The sequence below is a fragment of the Bos grunniens genome, chromosome 27 (assembly GCF_055505025.1).
Source record: "Bos grunniens cultivar Pamir isolate PY7600 chromosome 27, Bosgru_T2T1.0, whole genome shotgun sequence".
Classification (NCBI taxonomy): domain Eukaryota; kingdom Metazoa; phylum Chordata; class Mammalia; order Artiodactyla; family Bovidae; genus Bos; species Bos grunniens.
Genome location: NC_141191.1, coordinates 21259308 through 21281838, shown reverse-complemented (window position 1 = coordinate 21281838; position 22531 = coordinate 21259308). Strand labels below are relative to the sequence as shown.

At 41.6% G+C, this 22531-nt stretch overlaps 1 protein-coding gene, 1 long non-coding RNA gene, 1 other non-coding gene and 1 pseudogene across 19 annotated transcripts in view; 2 read left to right on the top strand and 2 right to left on the bottom strand.

Annotated features, from left to right (window-relative positions):
* The window catches only part of MTUS1 (microtubule associated scaffold protein 1), a 188100-nt gene that overhangs the window by 51691 nt on the left and 113878 nt on the right, over window positions 1–22531 (bottom strand). Inside the window, exon 1 of one of the 17 annotated variants that reach the window (XM_086380645.1) lies at window positions 13207–13483. The exons of 15 other annotated variants lie outside the window; for them this stretch is intronic. In XM_086380645.1, coding sequence (XP_086236771.1) covers window positions 13207–13327 — 121 coding nt within the window. In that variant the 5' untranslated portion in view covers window positions 13328–13483. Of the gene's footprint in view, window positions 1–13206; window positions 13484–21281; window positions 21797–22531 lie in introns of those variants that run through there. One more of the 17 variants, XM_086380643.1, reaches the window with a different exon arrangement.
* On the top strand, window positions 4112–4237 carry LOC147343628 (U6atac minor spliceosomal RNA). Its single transcript, XR_015156532.1, has one exon. It is a non-coding gene; the product is annotated as a U6atac minor spliceosomal RNA (small nuclear RNA).
* Window positions 10576–13813, top strand: LOC147343627 (uncharacterized). Its single transcript, XR_015156310.1, has 2 exons — window positions 10576–11117; window positions 12920–13813. It is a non-coding gene; the product is annotated as an uncharacterized LOC147343627 (long non-coding RNA).
* On the bottom strand, window positions 18797–18915 carry LOC147343626 (5S ribosomal RNA; annotated as a pseudogene).

Below are 22531 nucleotides of genomic sequence, written 5' to 3'. Positions count from 1 at the left end.
GTGGATCACAACAAACTATGGAAAATTCTTCAAGAGATGGGAATATCAGACCATCTTACCTGCCTCCTGAGAAATCTGTATGCAGGTCAGGAAGCAACAGTTAGAAGTGGACATGGAACAACAGACTGGTTCCAAATAGGGAAAGGAGTACATCAAGGCAGTATATTGTCGCCGTGCTTATTTAACTTATATGCAGAATATATCATGCGAAATGCCGGGTTGGATGAAGCATAAGCTGGAATCAAGATTGCTGGGAGAAATACCAGTAACCTCAGATATGCAGATGACACTACCCTTATGGGAGAAAGTGAAGAGGAACTAAAGAGCCTCTTGATGAAAGTGAAAAAAGAGAGTGAAAAAGTTGGCTTAAAACTCAACATTTCAAAAACTAATATCATGGCATCCGGTCCCATCACTTCATGGCAAATAGATGGGGAAACAATGGAAACAGTTATAGACTTTATTTTGGGGGGCTCCAAAATCACTGCAGATGGTGACTGCAGCCATGAAATCAAAAGACCCTTTCTCCTTGGAAGGAAAGCTATGACCAACCTAGACAGGTATTAAAAAGTAGAGACATTACTTTGCGTACAAATGTCCGTCTAGTCAAAACTATGGTTTTTCCAGTAGTAGATGTATGGATATGAGAGTTGGACTATAAAGAAAGCTGAGCACCGAAGAATTGATGCTTTTGAACTATGGTGCTGGTGAAGACTCTTGAGAGTCCCTTGGACTGCAAGGAGATCCAACCAGTCCACCCTAAAGGAAATCAGTCCTGAACATTCATTGGAAGGACTGATGTTGAAGCTGAAGCTCCAATAGTTTGGCCACCTGATGCGAAGAACTGACTCATTGGAAAAGACCCTGATGCTGGGAAAGATTGACTGTGGGAGGAGAAGGGGACGACAGAGGATGGGATGGTTGGATGTCATCATGGACTTGATGGACATGAGTTTGAGCAAGCTCTGGGAGTTGGTGATGGACAGGGAAGTCTGGTGTGCTGCAGTCCATGGGGTCGCAAAGAGTCTGACACGACTGAGTGACTGAACTGAACCAATCTGCCCACAATGTGAGAGACTCAGTTTCCATCCCTAGGTTGGGAAGATCCCGTGGAGGAGAAAATAGCAACCCATTCCAGTATTCTTGTCTGGAAAATCCCATGGAGAGAGGAGGTCAGGCTACAGTCCATGGGGTCACAGAAAGAGTCAGACATGACTTAGTGACTAAAACAACTACAACAAATATATTACCTACTCAAAATTAAAATGTAATATTTTTTAAAGGTGGTTAAAATGAATTCTGAGCTTCAGTCTTTAACACTTAACCATCAAGCAAACAGTCAATCCATGTTTTTTCTATGGGGAATCTGGGCAGAAATCTAAATAATGCAGCTTCTATTGAATGTGAATTCTCAGAATAGATTTACATATCTTCAAGTTTTAACCTAAGAGCAAATAAGCATACAGACTGCCCTCTACCTAGAGCTGGAAAAGCACGCTGTGACCTCAATCTTCCGCTCCATATACTGTGCTCCCTGAGGACACAGATGTACCACATGACAGCTGATGACCCAGTTTGAGCATCCTTCCCTCCCTCCTCACCCCTGGACGAATGGAGGATCAGAGACCATGCAAAAACCTCCAATGATGCTCAAAGCCCCAGTGCTCATAAACAGAGTACTTTGTAATGCCAAAAATCAACAGTTTCCCTTAAATCCTACCGGATTCATTATTATAGCAAGTTAGCTTAATATGAACCAAACTTTGCCCTTGTGTTCCCTTTATTAACATGTTACCATTTTGAGAATACAACTATTTAAAACTAAAAAAATCTCATTTATTATCTCCATTAAGAGGCTAATTGCAAAGAATCAACTTACTCAGAAATCTTAAAACTAAATGTTAACTTTCACATAGATTCAGATGCATGTTGACAAGATAATTACCACTGTGTGTCTGATCAGACCTTCCTGGACTTCACTCCAATGAAACTGAAACCCCCATCAGGAAAACCAAAGTCCTGAGTCCAGGACATTTGCTCACTTGAAAAATAGCTGGATAACACTGTTTACTCTCCTTGTTCTTTCTACTCAGAAATCTCAATTTAATAAAATTTCAAACCAGCCTAAAGAACTTATTTATCATCCTCTTAAAGAAAACAGTTGAAGGAAGAACAGGCCCATATTTCAGGCTCAGTCACTTAGGCACAGACCCCCGCCCCCCCTCCCCTCAAGGCAAAACACTTATTTCTGAAAGACTTAACCATTCAGACAGGGACTAACCTAGCTGCTGAGGATACAACCATTCTAAGGCAAGAACAAGCCACTGACAGAATCTGCTGGCTTTCTGAATATTAAAATCAAGCAAGAGACAAGACCTACGAGGAGAGGTTGCCTTGACTCGAATGAAAAACTATACGTAGCCTTCAGTAACTAACATTTGTTTCATATACCTATTGATTTCTTATTCATTTACTCACCAAATGTTTATCAAAATCTACCGTGTGGCTTTGCTGTGGGCAGGTGGACCTGCCTGGTGTCTTGGGGGTGGTGGAAGCAGGTATAAGAGGGCGGTGCCCTACAAAGATACACGAAGACATCTTGTGTGTGATAGTCAGCTCTTCCTGTTTAACTCACACACACAGCTATCTGCAAAGGTGATGGTCACTGGCGGGCATGTGCCTTCCGCTACATTACTGCCTTGACAACGAAGGCTTGTGGGTTAATAAAACACAAGCAGTGAGCTAACAAGCTTGGCCAGTCGTCTTTCTACTTTAATCTGAACCTCCTCGTCTGAAACACTTCCTGGGACACCTGTCTCTCCACAGGCTCTTTCTGTCAGTGTTTGCTCAGCAGTTGAGGATAGCAGTTTATGCTGAGGGAGAAATTCCATGACAACGAGGTCTTAAATGTGGACTACCTGGAAATATGTGCTCTGATAAGAGGGAGCATCCAGTTCTGAAACAATGATCCACATGACCCCTGTGCCTTCAGCAAATGTCTGCTGGATGTGCCTCTAGCAAGTTGGTCCCGGACTTTTACGCCGCAGAGACAGAAACAGGCCACTGCCGATGGCCATATGCTAATTAGGAAAGAGAATTACGTACACACAGTGCAGTGAGAAGATGGGGGGAACACGTGGATCTGCGACCAGCAAGAAAGGGTGCTGGAGACACAGTGTGGATGGATGTCTGTACGTCTGGCAGACAGATATGAGAGCAGAAAACACCAAGGCGGAGAAGTATGGGAGCCCTGGAGGTCCTGACGTTCAGTGCTGACAGCAAAGCACTCCTGAGGTTAAAGTAAGAGGATGTGGCTGGAAGCAGAAACGGGCTAGACAGGAGTGCCATACAAGGTTTATCCTGGTAGGAGACCCAGAGCAGTGCTGAGCAAGGGCCTGGAGACGCAGGGCAAGGGGGAGACCTGAGGGGGTGAGCAAAGGGAAGCCCGGGGTCGGGCAGGGACTCGTGGCCAGGGCAGTGAGAACCGGCAGGAAATGACGAATGTGTTTACGAGGCAGAGCACCTGGATCAAGAGGACTCCTGGGTAAGTCATAGTTTGCAGCTCAGAGGTAACACACAGAGGAGCAGATTAGCACGTGAGAATCAGAGAGAGGGCCGAGGGACCCGGTGGGCAGGCATCCTACACTCTAATACCCTGCTCCTCATTCTCCAAAAAGATGCTATTCTAGCCTCACCAGCCCCATAAGGCTTTCCAAACGGACTTGTCAGCTGGGGTGTTTTCCCCAGGAGCAAATCGGTTCTTTACTTCCCCTTGTCCCAGATGCTGCCCCTAATACAAGCCAGGGCTTCCCTGGCGGCTCAGATGGTAAAGAATCTGCCTGCAATGTGGGAGACCTGCGTTCAATCCCTGGGTTGGGAAGATCCCCTGGAAGAGGGCACAGCAACCCCACTCCAATACTCTTGCCTGGAGAATCCCCATGGACAGAGGAGCCTGGTGGGCCACAGTCCATGGGGTCACAAAGAGCCGGACACGACTAAACACAGCACACACAGTGCAAGCCCACTAACACACACTTTCCCGGTCTGATGAACTGCAGATCCACAGAAATCTAGACGATCTTACCAAGATTTTATAAGAAATCATTACTCAGTGTGGTACGAAAGGAGGAAGTTAGCATCCGCCTTGACAAGAGTGGAAGAAGCCCTCAAGCCTAACAACATGCCTATTATAGTTAAGGTGCTGACACTTGCTTCGTGGCATCTAACCAGTATTTAAGTAAACAAACTAAGAAACAAATCAGTGTTATTAGCTTAAATTTGTATAAACCTTTTCAATATTCCTTTCACTATGAGTTTGCTCTAGAAGTGTTCTTAGTAATCATAATGTAGAAGCCACACGTAACTTTTTTCTACTTCTAGGTAGGTATGGCATTTGCTTACTGTGGAACATTTCAAGCTCAACAAAGCACGGTGTTTAGACTTTTAAAATTACCCAAGCTAATTCTTTTGGAGGCAGATGGGGAGGAGTGCCTTAAGACACCTATTAAAATTTTATAGTACTAGACTGTTGGACCTGCTGCAGTGCCATGTATCACATGTAAAATGGTTTCACTTTTTAATTTCAAAAGTAGATTACAGGATAGAAGGCATATTCCTATTAAATACTCTTATTTCAGGATAATTATTGCTTAGACAACTTTTCCTGAAAAACCAACCAAACTTGATCTTAAACATTTTCCATGTGGCTGGCAGGGAAAGCAAAGCACATTTCTCATGTTCTTTAAATGGACTACCAACTGTAAATAAAAGTTAACAGAAATTCATTACATTTGAAAAAAAAATTTTTTTTTCAGAAATACTTTTAAGAAAGTATCAGTTCCGTCAATTTGTTGACTAATTTTCCATCAGTTTGTTTCTAAATAATAGAAGTGCACCTTACTATGTTAAGTTTCTGGATTTGTTTCAGGACTAGAAGAGCATACTGCGAATACCTACAAGTAGTAAAATTTCATGCCTGTAACATTAAAAATTCCAAAGATGCCAAATGAAAATATTTTTAATCATCTAACAAGCAAAAATTTCATCTGAAACATGAATTTCATAGTAGGGGAAGAAAATCTGAATTTTTATCTCAACTTAAAATAAGGAACAAGCGTCTCTTGTTATACTTGTTTACAATGTATATGAACAAACTGGATAGGTCTTTCCCTGGTAGCTCCGTTGGTAAAGAAGCCACCTACAATGCAGGAGACCCCGGTTTGATTCCTGGGTCAGGCAGAGCCACTGGAGAAGAGATAGGCTACCCACTCCAGTATTCTTGGGCTTCCCTGGTGGCTCAGCTGGTAAAAAATCTACCTGCAATGTGGGAGACCTGGGTTCGATCCCCTGGAGAAAGGAAAGGCTACCCACTCCAGTATCCTGGCCTGGAGAATTCCATGGGCTTGCAGAGAAGTTGGACACTACTGAGCAACCTTCACTTTCACTATCCTCAGAGCACAAGGAAGAAGATATAGATGTGACTGAGGTGTCACTTCACAGGATAGCAGCTCCAGGACTGGCTTTCTCTCTGTTACTAAGGCAAATGATGGGAAATATTAAATGCGAGCCGTCATATGAACTTTCATTTTGTTTTTGTCTGAAGGATCATTTTGTCTGAAGAATCATAATAGGAACCTGAGAAGATGCCTGGCATCACAAAGCCGAGCTGTGCTGTTGATTTCAGCGATGACGGCATGCGCCAAGACGTCCCTTTAAATTTACCACATGGATGAACACGGCACCAAGAATAACACTCTGTCACCACAAGGAACCATTTCCAAAACAAGAACAAACAAAACTCTACATGGCCCTTCTGCTGTATCCACTGCAAGCACATGTACCTTGTCAGATTTTTAAAACTGTCTTTTCTGGACTTTTCCACCTTGAGCTAGCCAGCTTAGGTGATGTCACCACTGTGTCAGCGAGGCCAGGCCCCGTGGGTCAGTGCTCCACGGCCACAGACGGTGTCCCTAACATCTCGGCCATGTGCAATCACGTGTTCTTCATCAAGCAGGGCCCCCAGCAGAGCAGCAGGGCTGACAAGGCACATGCAGACAAAAGATCTGAGTGGGGAAAATAAATCCCCAAAGTGGGTCAAAAATCCCCTTATTGTGAATTAAAGATGATAGATTACCTTTAATAGACAGTAGAAACAAAAGTTAGAATAGCCAATTAAAACATTCAACATTAGGAATTTCTCTAATACAAATGGGCTTCCCTGGCAGCTCAGACAGTAAACAACCCGCCTACCATGCGGGAGATCTGGGTTCGATCCCTGGGTTGGGAAGATCCTCTGGAGGAGGGCATGGCAACCCTCTCCAGTATTCTTGCCTGGAGAATCCCTAAGGATAGAGGAATCTGGCGGGATACAGTCCATGCGGTTGCAAAGAGTCCATCACGACTGAGCGACTAAGCACAGCACAGATACTATAAATAATAAATAAAAAGAGAATGTTGTTCTCAAAATATTAACCAGTTATGGAAAAATAATTTGAGTATGAGATGTCTAAAATTCAAGTAACAAGGAACAATAGGAAAAAGCCCAGTCTCTCATGCAAAAAGCTTTATTGGTATTAAAGTTACCCAGAGCTACATAATTGATGCCTTTTATAAAGGACTCTCATGTGCTAGGGCTTCCCTGGTGGCTTGGATGGTAAAATTTCGCCCACAGTGCAGGAGCCCTAAGTTTGATTCCTGGGTCCAGCAGATTCCCCTGGAGAAGGGAATGGCTACCCACTCCAGTACTCTTGCCTGGAGAATCCCATGGACGGAGGAGCCTGGCGGGCTACAGGCCATGGGATCTCAAAAGAGTCGGACATGACTGAACTAACTCTTTCTTTCTCAGGTACTGAAATAACCCAAAGTATTACCTAAGTCAAATAAGAAAAATAATGTCCAATTTTGGATACATTTAAAAACACACCTGTTGTCTTTTTACCTAAGAAAACAGTAATGTGCATACTATTAATAAAACACTATTACTAGCTGTGAAACATGCTTTAGAGCTAATAAAAAGTACCATAATCTGTATTATTTCATGTATAGGGTGATTCTCTAATATCTAAAATTCAACCTAAATATTTCAATGTTTCTAATTAAATAAGCATTTACTATATATGTTTCCCGTGCCACATTCTTCCATTTTTTCCAGATGAAAAACACTGTTTTCCTTCCCATTCTGAATCCAACTTCAAACTATACTGTATGGTTTATTTTCTATGTTTATATGAAAACAGATGCCACATTAAAGCACAATTTGGCATGGTAAAACTTTACCTTTTTCTTTCAACATCTAACTTCTAAAGGCTTATCAAAATATTACCTATTATGAGTAAAAATTCATTTAACATATCACTGCTCTCTTAAATAGACTGCAATAACTATGAAAGGGCACATTTTAATGTCATAGCAAAGCTGAAGCTGTAAGACTGCCATACCAAAGAGTTCAGTATCAATCTATGCCAAGACATTTTTAACATAATGCCACTCACAAAACCAGTTCTTAGTAAATGCTTATCGATGTGGCATGAGGCCAGTGTAACTTTCAAAGCTGCTTTCCAGGAAACTGCAAAGAAAATTGTGGATTCACAGAAGCGATAACAAAGCGGGTGGTGGAAGGCCATATCTCTCTTCTATTGTTCTTGAATTTGATCCTTTTGATGTCTTTTTGCATTATACAAATGACTGAATATTTTAATTTCTTACAAAAAATTCTAACTATATATAGTTATTTTATGGAAGCTTTCTAAAATGCTTTCACTGGCTTCTATATTTTGTGATGTGTGAGAGAAACAGAGAAATTAAAATTTAGCATCACCTTAATGCATGACCATGAGTTCCACCATGTATGTTCCTAATAAAATATATCTTTTATTGACACATTTAAAATACATAAAACCACATTTAATGTTGAGAACATTCTTTCTCAGTGTACTATAACTGAAAATTATTTCATTTAAGAGAGCAAAATCAAATATTAACCTCTATGTCCAAACCATAAAATAACTTGAAAGTATCCAATTAACATAGCTACAAACTAGGTGATCATTACCAAAAAAAATTCATATCCTAAAAGAGAAGAAACGATGAGGTGTGTTGCAAGATTCAACTTGTTAAATGATATACTGCCCTTATTTATAAGCTATCAGTATTAGCTTTTGAGAAATTAGTTTTGCCTTCTCTGTGGCAGTTGCTGTAATAGGGCTCTAATCTCTCTTTACCTGCATGCACTACAGAGATTGGAGAAGTGAAACACTCAATTTCCCAGCTTCCTTTGCAGGTAGAAACAGCCATGTGACTGAGATTTAGCCAATGAGATGTAAGCATGAGTGATAGGGCACTGCCCCTTCCCAGGGTCTTGTTTTTGCTGCCTGCAGCAGCCATTGTGAGATCATGAGGCAACATTCATGAGAAAAAGGCTAAGAAAAGAGCATAGGTGTTAATCCTGACATTGCTGAGCCTCTGAACAAGGTAAGAGCTGCTTCTTGCTACGTGAGACAAATAAACTCCTTTTAAGCCACGCTGTCTTAACAAACTGCACCTAAAAGCATTTCTGGGGCTTCCTGGTGGTTCAGTGGTAAATATGTTTCCAGTGCAGGAAACACAGGTTCGATCCCTGATCCACGAAGATCCCACATCCTGCGGAGCAACTAAGCCCTGTGCACTACAACTCTTGAGTTCATCTTCAGAGTCCACATGCCGCAAGTACTGAAGCCAGGGTGCCCAAGAGCGTGTGCTCTGCAACAATAGAAGCCTCAGCAATGAGAAGCCCTTGCAGCAACAGAGACCACACACAGCAAAAAATACATAAATAAAACTATTTTAAAAGCATTTCTGTTGGACGGTCTGAAAAGTGAACACCAAACATAAGAACACTACAATGACTTTCGTTCTAATTGAACACTTAATCCTGTTCCGCCTCACTCTTACCAAATACCTAGGCAAAATGGTTCTCTTTAGTGTGGCTTCAAGTAAATGAAAATATCTTGTGTTATTAATAATACTCCTCTTACCTTTCCTCAGAGTATGTGTAAATACATACCTCCCCTCTTTGCTTAGAGTAATTGCTTTTTACTCTTACTAGCTCAGCAGAAAGAATTTTCTTAGTGCAGTGAATTGCCTTCACTTAGGTCAGTGAGAATATCAACTCTGAGGTTCAAACTGGCACTTTTCATAATAATGAGTACAAGTATCTCATCCCCAGCTGCACAGAAAACCCAGATTCCAACAGAACTGGAGGCAAGAAATATTTCTACAGAGATGATTCCTTTCCCTCTGCTGACTCATAAGATGGAAATGAATACGTTGAGGCAAAATTCTGAGCTACGCTGAACCGGGTGCTTTGGTGAAGTCAGTGAAACCACTTTGGGCCCTCTTAGCAGGTGTGGGCCCTCCTGGGATGCTACCGTCTTCGCCTACTCTGGACGTCCTGCAACATCACCCCAAACTGACACATTCAAATTCATTCCTTGCGTCTGTTTAACAGAGGAAATTGTATCCTGGACTGGACAGCACACTTTGCCAATCAATTTATTAATATTACAGCACACAGCGCCCTCAGCAAAGGTTGGTAAAAGGGCCCATTCCATCTGGACTCCTATAACCACCACCTTACTGCTGGCAGCTCCCCCTCCACAGTCCATGCTCCAATGTGTTAAAATTCTTTCATTTTCTTGAAGGAGCTCACCTTCAAGGCTTTCCTCACCTCCAGGCTTTCACATGCTATTTTCTCTCCCTGGAACACCCTCTGTTTCTTGGCTAATTCCTCCTATCCTGGGGTCCCAGCTGACATGGCTCTTCCCGTGGAAGACCTGGGGAGTCAGCCTCACCTGCCGGGAGCTGCCTGGACACCTAGTCCATGTCATACCATGACTGTCTGATGGTCTTTGCCTGACTCCGTGGTAAACTGTGGGCTGTGGGAAGGCAGGGGGCTACGTGTGAGTTAGTCCTGGCTACAATATCAGCATCTGGCATTGTACCTGCCACACAGGACATGTCTAACAAATACTTATTTATGAAATGAATGACTTGACCCTGCAATGTGAAAAGATAATCTGGAAGCAGGGAAAAGGCTGGTTGGTGGCAAAGACCAAAATTATAAAATCCTTCAAAAAGCTCCAAAGTATTAGACTGGGTGATGACAAAACTGTTGATATTTGACCTCTGAGAAGAGCAATTTCAAATGCTTTAGCCTAATAATAAAGCCTGAACTAGAGCAGGCAGAAGGCTTCCCAGGTGGTACAATGGTAAAGAACCCACCTGCCAATGGAGGAGCCATCGGAGACTCGGGGAAGATCCCTGGAGGAGGGCATGGCAATCCACTCCAATATTACTGGGCTTCCTTGGTAGTTTGGTAGCTTGGTAAAGAATCTGCCTGCAATGTAGGAGATCCTGGTTCGATTCATGGGTCAGGAAGCTTCCCTGGAGGAAGGCATGGCTACCCACTCCAGTATGCTTGCCTGGAGAATCCCATGGACAGAGGAGCCTGGTGGGCTAGAGTCCTTGGGGTCGCAAAGAGTCAGACACAACTGGAGTGACTGAGCATGCCCGCAGAATAGTGAGAGGGTAAAAACAACAGGGATTTTACAAGACAGAGTCATAGATTCTTGCAACCCATGAATTGTGGTTAAATGAGAAAGAACAATGGGGGCTTTGAGGATATACTAAGGGCCAAACAACGATGGTGTGAAGAGAAAGAAATCAGTATTTGCTGAGTTTGGGAAATAAGCAGAGAACTCGTTTAGATAAGAATAATTTTCAGGTGTCAGTAACACATCAAGGACTTTTAAATCTGGAGCCAGAATTCAGAGAATTTGAGGTTGAAGGGACCTTGGAAATCATCTCGTCTGATTCCTTTATTCTGTATCCCTGTTTGGTTAAGTGATCAAGGTCACTGACTTGGTTACCAGCAGAACCGAGGCTACAACCCTGGGCTCTTGGAATCCAGGCCAATACCACGGTCAGTGCAGCAACCAATAGCAACACCACCTCTTTTTCTACTGTTTTCAACCCAGGTGGATAAGAAGAAATGTGACTACTTCAATCTATTTTTTATTGGAAGGTTTCTCAGACCCTGTAGCTGTGCAAAATGGATAAGCTCATAAAAGATTCTTTCTGGGGTAAGTAGAATTATATTCTTTACTTAATTATAAAATGCTTCCTACATGCAAAACTCTTTTTTCCATCATGGCTATTCACTAGATCTAACAGAATTACAGCAAGATTCACAGCTGGAAAAAAATCTAAAAAAAACCAAAAAACAAAACCAAGAGGTCCCAGGTTTTAGTCCCATCTCTGCCACTGGCTGTGTGTCCTTGGGCAAGTTAATTCTCTGGGCCTCCAACCTCCTGGTGTAAAACCAGAAGAACTAGATCACCTTTAAGTACACTGAAACTATGATGGCCATCAAATGAATGGTTAAAAATATTTTTATGTAAATCCAAAACATAAAATGTGCCCCAAGTGTCACTATTAGTCAAACTCTGGGAATAAAAGTTTTAAGCTGCCTTTGTAAAGCTATCTGCTTCATAAAAACAGTAGAAACAACCTAAAATGTTTGCTAATGGAAGATTGGTTTAAATCATGGCTCAGTCAGCAATGGGATGTTATATGACTGCTAAAACGCACGTGGTAGATAAATGCCTTAACATTCAAATCTAAGATACATCCATGCTTAAAAGTAAGCTATAAAAGAGTATATATTATGCTTCCATTTCTGTAAAACAAAAAGGGGTAAAAAAGCTTACATGGGCTTACACATGACTCGAAAAATTACTGGAAGGATAAACAAGCCCCCACGAGCGTGGCTGCATCTGTGGAGAGGGCACAGGGCCTGGGTAATAAAGAGGCTCACCTGGAACTGTACAACCTTCTGCACTGTCTGATTTTCTTTTTAACTTGGAATGTGGATTGATTTTTTTTTTTTAAGTTAAAATTAAAAGCCACTTGGGAGCTATTTTAGATTACAGATTGTTACAAATACAGGGTACCCTTTTATCTTTATTTTTCACCTTTTTATTCTTTAAAGTTGAGAAAAATGACTGGTGTATAGGCTAGGAGAGACACAGCCACTGTTTCCCTAGGAACTTGTTCCATTTACCTTCAGCTGTCAGCTCAGACCGAGAGGGAAAGGCTGGCAGATTCCGGCTGGCAGATTCCAGTGACAGGTCAAGGGGAGTTATGAAACACGAGGAAGAGGTGCTGGAGAAAAACGGGAATTATCCCACAGGGCAGGGAGATGCCCCTGGGGAAACTAAAAGCAGTCAGCTGAGAAAAATCACTGGGGACAGAGATGGAAAACAAGACCCAGAAGAGCCGGCATTCATGGGGAACAAAACAACATCTACTCAATATTTACATACTCAGAGGATCCTAGCACGGTTACCACTAACCAGCCCAGATTCAAAAGATCATCACTCCCCGTGTTTATACCATGAAATCAACTTAATTGACCATAGTTGCAATTATATCCAAACAACAGGCAGCGACAGGAGGCAAATGAATCCTCTCAAAGTGGGCAGGCAGGTGACATGTGCCTAAAATATACTCTGCATTCATTTCCATCTCTAGGCACAGAAAATAAAAAGCAGATACAAGCAGGAAGATTAGAGGCAGTCTCTTGTGATTTGCAAACATTTTCGCCATGAAGCTTGGAAAACTTAATTTGCCGTTCATTTCCTACCTGCCCACAACCATTATGATGCTTTATTTCAGCATGTTGAGAACACAGCCATCGTTTAGTATACCAAACCAGCCTGTCACAACCTCAGTGAGGAACTACAGAACGAAAAACTACAGAACCCTCTCTTTTTATCTCCTTCTTTAAAGGAAAGAGAGCTAGTTGTCTTGATTTACCTGTCTCCCATTTCCGAAATCATGTGAAGGAAAATGTAACTGAACAGGTGCTGATTTTTTTTTCCAGATCTGGCTGGTGTCAGAGCAAAGAGCTGGGAGCATCCAGGCAACAGTTCGGCTTTCAACGAACAAGCCAAGCAGACAGTAGCTTGCAGACAAGGAAAAGTGCTAGGCACATGTGTTGAAGCACAAGAGAAAGCGGCTTATTTTGACAAATTATGCCTGGTTCTCCCATTAGAGCTTTCTTTCCTCAATAATCTGTCCCCTTAGGAGATTTCTGATAAGCACCTGCAAGGTAACCGAGAAGCCCCCCCACCCAGTGTAACAGTACGGAGAGAGGTGTGCCAGACAAACCTGTGTGGAAAATAACAGTGCTTTTCCGAAACCCTGAAGGAAGTCGCAGATTCCGCAGCAACCCTTTGGCAGTCAGCCGGACGTGAATGGTGGACAAGGAGAACTTGGGCGACAACAACATGTCTTCAGAGCAGGTGGAAAGAAAATGTCACAGAAGAACCAGCTCCCACACGGGCTCTCACATACTGTCTTTTCCAACCCTGCACTCTTCTCCCAGGCCAAGAAGCACAGCGAGAGAAAACATGCCTACATGCCAGACGCTGCTTACCGCACCCACACAAAAGAAAAGCCCCAGAGCTATCCAAGTGCTTCTGGCTTCCGCTTCCACCGCCAGATGTTGCAGAAACAATGCTCTTCCTCTGAAGCAACTCCTCCTAGCAGCCCCAGCAGTCAGCAGCCTCTGACATCACACTGAACATGCTATGGGGTTGTTATGGTTTGCATCAGAGATGGTGAAGGGGAGGAGAAAGTGGGTGGTCTTAGGCGCTTTACATAACAACCAATAATGTCACCGGTTCAGTGATGGCTTGGAGGATCCTTAAGGGGAAACAACTACTTCAAGGCGTGCCTAATACTTATTTAGTAATTATAAAGAATTAAGACTTCATTACAGTAGTCTGTATTCTGGTTTTTTAAATTGTAATTATATCTATAATTTAAACTGTAATTATACACACACACACACACACACACACACACACACACACTAGTAGTAACACAGGGAATTTTTTCAGATATTTTACATAAACCTATATAGAAACCTAATACCTGAGACAAATGTGTTCCCAGTTACAGTTTTAAGTAAGATGCCTACTATAACATCTGGAGCTAAGGTAGCACTGTAGGTCCATTATATTTCTAAAAAAAAATCTTTTTACTGTATTAATGAGAGATTGAGTAAAGGTTAAAGTTCAACTTTACCACTCATATTCTTGAGACCTCACTAATAACCAACAATTAAAGTTTAATGCAATACCTCTATCAGATATAATTTAATAGTTCCAGAGGAATAAAAAATTAGTCTGACAAGCAGTATTCTAAAGACTCCACTTACTGCTTGACTCATTGCACTTACAGAATATCAGGCGACCTCTCAAGAATAGTAGTGTTTTGAGATTAGGAACACCAGGAAGGTGAGATTATTGTGTATCAGTAAGAATTGAGATCTAGCAAATGTTTACTTGAGTAGAGTCCTTGGTAAAAAGTACATTAAAATATAATGGCAAAAACTAAAAGAAGTTGCAGGAGAAAGGCGTGGACATAAAAGAGAATTGCACCCGCAAAATGCTCACTTAGGTGAAGCTAATATTATTAAACCAGGAAGAGCCCAAACTCTTGATAGATTTTAATTTTAAAAAGTATAAGAAAACAATATGTAAAAAAAAAATGATCTATGCATGTTTCCTAGATTTCCAAGGCTTGATAACAGAAATAAATGTGGCTGTTGACCATAAATAACTAATAGATGCTATGAGAATGTGCAGGACACAGTTACTCTTTCAGAAATTCTCTAGAGTGTTCAGGGTGTGACGAGTGGAGGAGACAGGCAGGAAAGGAAATTCTGAGTAATTCCTTCTCCCTTTGCACTCACCCCACCCGCCCCCTCAACCCCCACCCAGCCTCTGTGGGCAAGCTACAACCTATTCATATACAGTCGAGGGGTCTTGTTAACCAAGGAATTAAAGTCTGGAAAAGCTACATTTAGGTATTGCTTCTTCACTTTATCACAGTTTTTATTAAAAAGCAAATTAATTTGCCACGACCAACTGTCCTTCCTGCTCCCCACCAAGAAAAAAACACTTGTAAAAACTAAGATTAAAAACCAGCATTAAAATTATAAATAGAAGACTAAACACTGATATTATTAAAAATAGACATGACACCACCCTCTTTACATGTTTTTTGTTTTGTTTAGTTTTTTGTTAGTTAAGTAATAGTAAACTCTATCCTGGTTGAAAGGGAAATCCTTTAGACCGGACTACTCCAAAAGAAGAAAATAGCAACATGCCATCAATTCGTTATATTTATTACAATGTCTACTTGAACTACCTAAGCTACACCACATATATGAAAAGTTATGTTGCTAATGATCTTTCTAAACAGCAGAGCATGGCTCTCTGCTTCTCCCTGTGAGTGATGCCCTGTGGCTCTGGGAGGCTTTCGGTGTTTCCCATCCTCTGGGGAGCTCTTCCTTCAAAGGCAAAAAGCCCAAAGCCAAAAAACAGCACAGCTAGGAACTATAAGAATAAAGAGAAGCAGTGCCAGTCAAAAGGAAAAGTCAAAAGTCAGAAGGAGTAGTTCCGTTTCTACAGCAACGTGTACACACACACACACACACACACACACACACACAGGGAAAAAGGGAAAGACTAAAAACAGCTCAAGCAGGGTTTCTATTCTTTCCCAAACACAAGTCTGCTGCCTGGTGGCGGTTCAGCACAAGTGCACCAAAGCAAAAAGGCAGCCTTGACACTTGATAAACAGCCAACTCATACAATATGCTATATGCCAGGCACACTCCTAAACGCTTTTTATGCATGCACTCTTTTAAATAATCAATCAGCAATAATTGCAAGGTTACAACAATTTTTATTTTATATATATAGATAGATAGATACACACACACTTCTGGGGGGTTGGGGAAGCACAGATTTTAAAACTGGTTCAGAAAGATCAAATAATTTGATTACTTCTTTGATCAGTTACGTGTACACACACTGTCATTTCTGAATTTATACCAAATATAGAAATATAAGAAAGATAAGAAAGTGTTCATCTTTAATTATACAAAGTCTTAATTTAAGAGGACGTAAGGAAAAATTTAAGGAACTTCTAGTACTTAAATGAGAAAAATGTAATTAGTTATAAAAATTAGGAGTAAGATCACAGAGTCATTAAAATGAAGTTTTTTAAAAAAAAAAAGTTTAAGTGGTAGAATAGCTTTATAAAAAGCCCATGATATGAACTGAGTTTCTATTAATGACACAAATAAAGAAAAATAATGAATAAATAATCATATAGAGTAACCCACTCCAGTACTCTTGCCTGGAAAATCCCATGAATGGAGGAGCCTGGTGGGCTGCAGTCCATGGGGTCGCTAAGAGTCGGACACGACTGAGCGACTTCACTTTCACTTTTCACTTTCATGCATTGGAGAAGGAAATGGCAACCCACTCCAGTGATCTTGCCTGGAGAATCCCAGGGACGGGGGAGCCTGGTGGGCTGACGTCTATGGGGTCACACAGAGTCGGACACGACTGAAGTGACTTAGCAGCAGCAAGGCTTTAAAAACTAAAGAAGGTATGTTATGGATGATAAAAGTGTTTGGCAGTCAATGTGTTACACTGTCACAGTAGATTCAAACATCAAGAATCACAGATCTCACTGCAGTCTGTATAGAAGTGTGTGTATTTCATTAGTGACTTGACATTAGAAAACAATGATGCTATGGTTCCAGCATAGGCTGTGCGGGGTTGCTCAGATGCTACGAAATACATCCAACTAGGACAGATTTATTCGTTATTGTTAATGATCATTAAGAATCTGGAGATTAATGTTTAACCAGGAATTCAAGCATCTCTATTCAACCAATCTTCCCAAGAACTCCAGCACGAGTATCAGTCTTAACATTTATTATATTTCCTTCCTTTCCCTAACATAGCCCTAATCGCCAGATTTTCTTTATTTTTATATATGGCACTTTTTAAGTTCAATCCTCCACTCCTTCCATAATATCTTCTTGCTTAGTAGTAAGAAGAAGGTCTATAAGACACTGTAACTATCAGAAAATCCACATGAAACGATTAGGAAGGGCTTCCCTGATGGCTCAGTGGTAAGAAATCTGCCTCTCAGTGCTGGTGGCACGGGTTCGACCTCTGATCAGGAAGATCCCACAACTAAGCCCGCGAGCCACAACTACTGAGCATGCGCTCTACAGCCCAGGCATCGCAACTCCTGAGCCCACGTGTCAGAGCTCCTGAGGTCCGCACGCCCCAGATCCGCTGCTCCGCAACAAGAGGAGCCACCACAATGAGAAGTCCGTGCACCGCAACCAGAGAGTAGCTCCCCGATCGCTGCAGCCGGAGAAAAGCTCGCTCAGTAACAGACCCAGTACAGCCAAAAGTGAATAGATAAATAAAATTCAATCTCCACCCAACCCTAAGATTATAAATTCTCCAAGATTAGCGGCATTACCTTTTAGTGCTGGTCGCCCCAAATAAAAGCAACAATGTTTTATCCACATACAATGTGTGTTTTTAAAAACGAAGGGGAAAAGTGTGTTCAATGTAGAATTTTAAAAAAACTCAAATTATCTGTACATCATACTGCTCTGTAGCCAGTTATTTTTAAACTTAAAATTTTCACTTAGAACTTAAAATTCTTTAAACCTTAAAATGTCAAACTTAAAATTATCATGTGAAAATGATAATGGCAATAATGCCATTATCACTCCATGGCATTAAATAATCCTCTATGTTACTATTTTAATGGCTTTTAAAATGTTATAGAAATGCCAGCGAAGATAAACAATACCCACTGTTTAAATCATTCAGACTGTTTCCAATTTTCCCCCCTTTTAAACAGTTCTGAAAAGCAATAAATAAGTCAATCATTTTCCTAGAATCAGTTCTGATAAAGGGAATGCTGAGGTAGAAGGCTTTTGTCACATGTTGCCAAAATGCCTCCATCCAGGAAGGGCTGCAGTAACTTACGCCACCTCCCCCCACCCCCACAGTGATATGAATGAGACAATTAGTCCCCACTCATTTCACCAACACTCTTAGAAATATAATATTTGTCACTGCTATATTTTAAATGGATAACCAACAAGGACCTATTCATAGCACAGGGAACTCTGCTCAGTGTTAAGTGGCGGCCTGGATGTAGGGTTCAGGCAGTTTCGGGGAGAATGGACACATTGCATGTGCGGCTGAGTCCCCCTGCTGTCCACCTGAAACTATCACAACACTGTTAATTGGCTCTACTCCAATATAAAATAAAAAGTAAAAAAAAAAAGTTTGTAAACTTTTTCAATATTTCTTAGCCCTTTGTATCTCTTTTGTGTCTAATTCTTTTACCCTTTTTTAGTGAAGTATAGTTTATTTGCAGTGTTGTTAGTTTCAAGTGTATAACATAGTGATTTCTCATTTTTATAAACTCCAGTTAAAACTATTATAAAATACTGGCTATATTCCCTGTGCTGTACATTACATCCTGGTACCTTACTTTATACCTAATAGTTTGCACCTCTTAATCCCCTTCCCCAGTATTACCCCTCTTCCATACCCTCTCCCCACTGGTAACCACTAGTTTGTTCTCTGTATCCGTGAGTCTTGTTTCTGTTTTGTTTTGTGATGTTCATTATTTTTTAGATACCATAGTAATAGTGAAGTTGTTGAGTTGTGTCTGACTCTTTGCAACCCCATGGATTGTAGCCTGCCAGGCTCCTCCATCTGTGGTATTTTCCAGGCAAGCATACTGGAGTGAGTTGTCATTTCCTTCTCCAGGGGATCTTCCCAACCCAGGGATTGAACCTGGGTCTCCCACACTGCAGGCAGACTCTTTACCATCTGAGCCACCAGGGAAGATCAAAATATAGCACCTGGTATTCCCAGGCGGTCTCCCATCCAAGTACTAACCAGGCCTGGCACTACTTAGCTTCCGAGATCAGACGAGATGGGATGTATTCAGAATAGTATGGCCATAGATACCATAGTATGTCTTTTTTTGTCTGACTTACTTCACAGCATTCTCCTGGTCCACCCATGTGGTTGGAAGTTCTTCATTTTTTATGGTTAAGTAATATTCCACACCCACACCCACACACACACCCATATCTTCTTTATCCATTCATCTGTTGATGGACACTTTGGCTGCTTCTGTATCTTGGCAATTGTATATGGTGTTGCTATGAACATTGGGGCACATGTATCTTTCTGAATTGGAGTTGTCATTATCTTTGGCTAAATAGGGACTTGGGGGCACATGTATCTTTTTGAATTGGAGTTGTCATTATCTTTGGCTAAACAGGGACTTCCCTGGTGGCTCAGATGGTAAAGCGTCTGTCTACAATGTGGGAGACCCAGGTTTGATCCCTGGGTCGGGAAGATCCCCTGGAGAAGGAAATGGCAATCCACTCTAGTACCATTGCCTGGAAAATCCCAAGGACAGAGGAGCCTGGTAGGCTACAGTCCATGGGGTCACAAAGAGTCGGACATGACTGTGAGACTTCACTTCACTTCACTTTGGCTAAATACCTAGGAATGGGACTGCTAAATCATATAGTTCTATTTTTAAAACATACTCCATATTCATAGCGCGGCACCAATTTACATTCCCACTGACAGCACACCAGGGTTCCCTTTTCTTTACATCCTCACCAACGTTTACTGTTTGTGGTCTTTTTGAGGATGGCCACTCTGACAGGTGCACGGTGGTATCTCACTGAGGTTTTGATTTGCATTTCCCTGATGATCTGTTTACTTTCCTACGTGCAGTTGTCTTTACCCTGATTTGAAATGGCCTGAACTGGAGTCAACAGGTTGCTGATGTTGTCCCAGTTTGTGGTGTGACCCCTACTACTGTTTACAATGGCTTTCGGTTGAGATATAATAGACATTAGTTTTAGGAGCACATTAAGATATAATAGACATTAGTTTTAGGAGTTTTAGGAACGATTCAGTATAAGCATAATCCTGATTTTTGCTCTTCATAAATATTGTGGGGGTATTTTTTTAAAAAAACAAACAGAAGATTTGTGACAATCCCATGTTGAGCAATGCTATCGACATCATTTTTCCCCACAGCATTTGCACATTTTATGTGTCTGTGTCACTGTGTGATACTTTTTGCAAAATTTCACACTTTTTATTTTGTATTTTTAAATTAAGATACGTACCTTTTTTAGACATAATGCTATTATCACACAGTTAATAGACTATGTGTGCTTAGTCACTCAGTCATGTCCGACTGTCTGCAACCCCATGGATTGTACCCCACCAGGCTCCTCTATCCATGGGATTCTCCAGGCAAGAATACTGCAGTGGGTTGCCATGCCCTTCTCCAGGGGATCTTCCCAACCCAGGGATCGAACCCAGGTCTCCCACACTGCAGGTGGATTCTTTACCAACTGAGCCACCAGGAAACCCCACGAATACTGGAGTGGATAGCTATCCCTTCTCCAGGGGATCTTTCTGACCCAGGAATTGAACTGGGGTCTCCTGCATTGCAGGCGGATTCTTTACCAGCTGAGCTTTAATGTAAACATTTATGCAATGGAAAACCAAAAATTATCGAGAATTACTTTACTGGGGTGGTCTGAAACTGAACCTGTGGTACTGCTGACATATGTCTGTTATTTGTCAATATTGTGAAACAATCACAAGTCCAGTTACAGCTAACATCCATCTCCATGCCTAGAAAAATTTCTTTGACAAAAGCAAGGTTTAAACCTTTTGTTGTCATAATTAGAAATCCTTTCTTTCATAGTGACATTCCTGGAAAGGTCTTTTCTGTAAAGTCTGTACTTTTCATGCTCGCATTTTGATGTTTGTTTAAAACTTCAGTCTGGAATATATTTGTATGTGGTGTGTGAATTAAGAATCTAGCTCCTGATAAACAGATGATCCTTGTTCCAACAATCCACGCTTTCCCTGATTTGAATACCAAACTTCACACGTTCCTCAAACACCATCTGCCTTTTAAGTGGGAGAGGACAGTTATAATCATAAAACCAGAGGAGGACAGCCTCACCCCTACTCTCAGTGAAAGAAACACTGGCCACGCTGGTGGCACCTCATCCGAGGAGGTGTGCGATTCTCAACCATCTCTCTACACTTGCAAGAGGGGGTACAGAGAGCAACCCGATCCTCCTGAGCTGGATTTAGTGAGGGGGGAGGTGGAAGGAGCATGCATTTTCTACTTTCCCCAGGCAGACTCCAAGGCACCTGAAAGTGATGATCTTGTGTAAAATAATCAGAGAGCAGGATAAATACAACTCTGGTGCTCTGGCATCCCTAACAGCTTTAATGTGGGGTAGAACCACATAATAATAGTACCCGGTATGCATGGCATCATCCTTATAAACAGCAAACCAAGTTTTATTTAGAGTCAGTGTTGGTGAGAATCTTACAGCATCATCATCTTTAAATAAATGACAACAGCTAGACCCCAAGAGGGTGGTTCTTGACTTTCAGTGATTTTCCCTGCTTGCTTAAGGGATTTAAAATAATTCATTCTCCTGGAAAAGAGCTCTAATAGTAAGTCACTAGAATCATAAGAACAATGAAAAGGATTATCCTCGTCACTGTCTCCTAGCAGCTATCCTTTGAGAGCTTTTTATATAACAACTCTACATAAAATACATCTATACTGGGAAGTCCTCCCGAAATATGCTCGTGTCCCCAAGTGAGAAATCTGAGCCTTTGGAGAGGCTTAGCAATGAACGCAAGATCAGGACACCAGGGGAATGCGGCAATCCCAAGGTGTCCACCAATAGTCAATGCCGGCCAAGTTCATTCTCTTTCTGCTCCTCTTCCTTTTCCCACGAGGTGATGGAACTGTCTTTGATGTAACTGATGAAAGGTTGAAACTAAAACAGTGACACAAAACATTCAACTACTAAACTAGTCAAATTAAAAAAAAAAAAAATGGTGAAGCCGGTACTCTTTTGTGTTGTCAGTCATGCTTAAAAGGGATATGAAGCATTTGGAAAACAATTTGCTGAGCGAAGTGGTGACAAATATGCATGCGTTTTGATTTGTTTATACTACTTACAAGAATCCATCACAGGGGACTTCCCTGGTGGCCCAGTGGTTGAGAATCTGCCTACCAATGAGGGGGACAGGGGTTCGATCCCTGGCCCAGGAACTTAGATCCCACATGCCACAGGGCAATCTCACATGTCACAACCATCGAGGCTGTGCTCTCTAGAGCTTGTGATCTGCAATGAGAAGCCACCGCAGCAAGAAACCACAACCAGAGAGCGGCCCCACTCGCTGCAACTAAAGAAAGCCCAAGTGCAGAGACGAACACCCAGCACAGCCAATATACTAATTAACTAAAGAAAAGCATCTATCACAAAAAATTCCCTAACCCCTGAAGGTATTCGTTGTAGAGATGTTCATCACAGGATCATGTGTGAATGTGATACAGAAGTACCACAAATATACAAGAGGAGTAGTTAAATGCTGCTGCATATGTTAAGTGTAATAGCCATTATAAGTGATTGCTTGTGTTAGATGACAGCAGGATATAACGTTATCTACATTTTATTTCAAATCACAAATTTAAAAATACTAAAGGGTGATTTCTAAACCTTTACAGG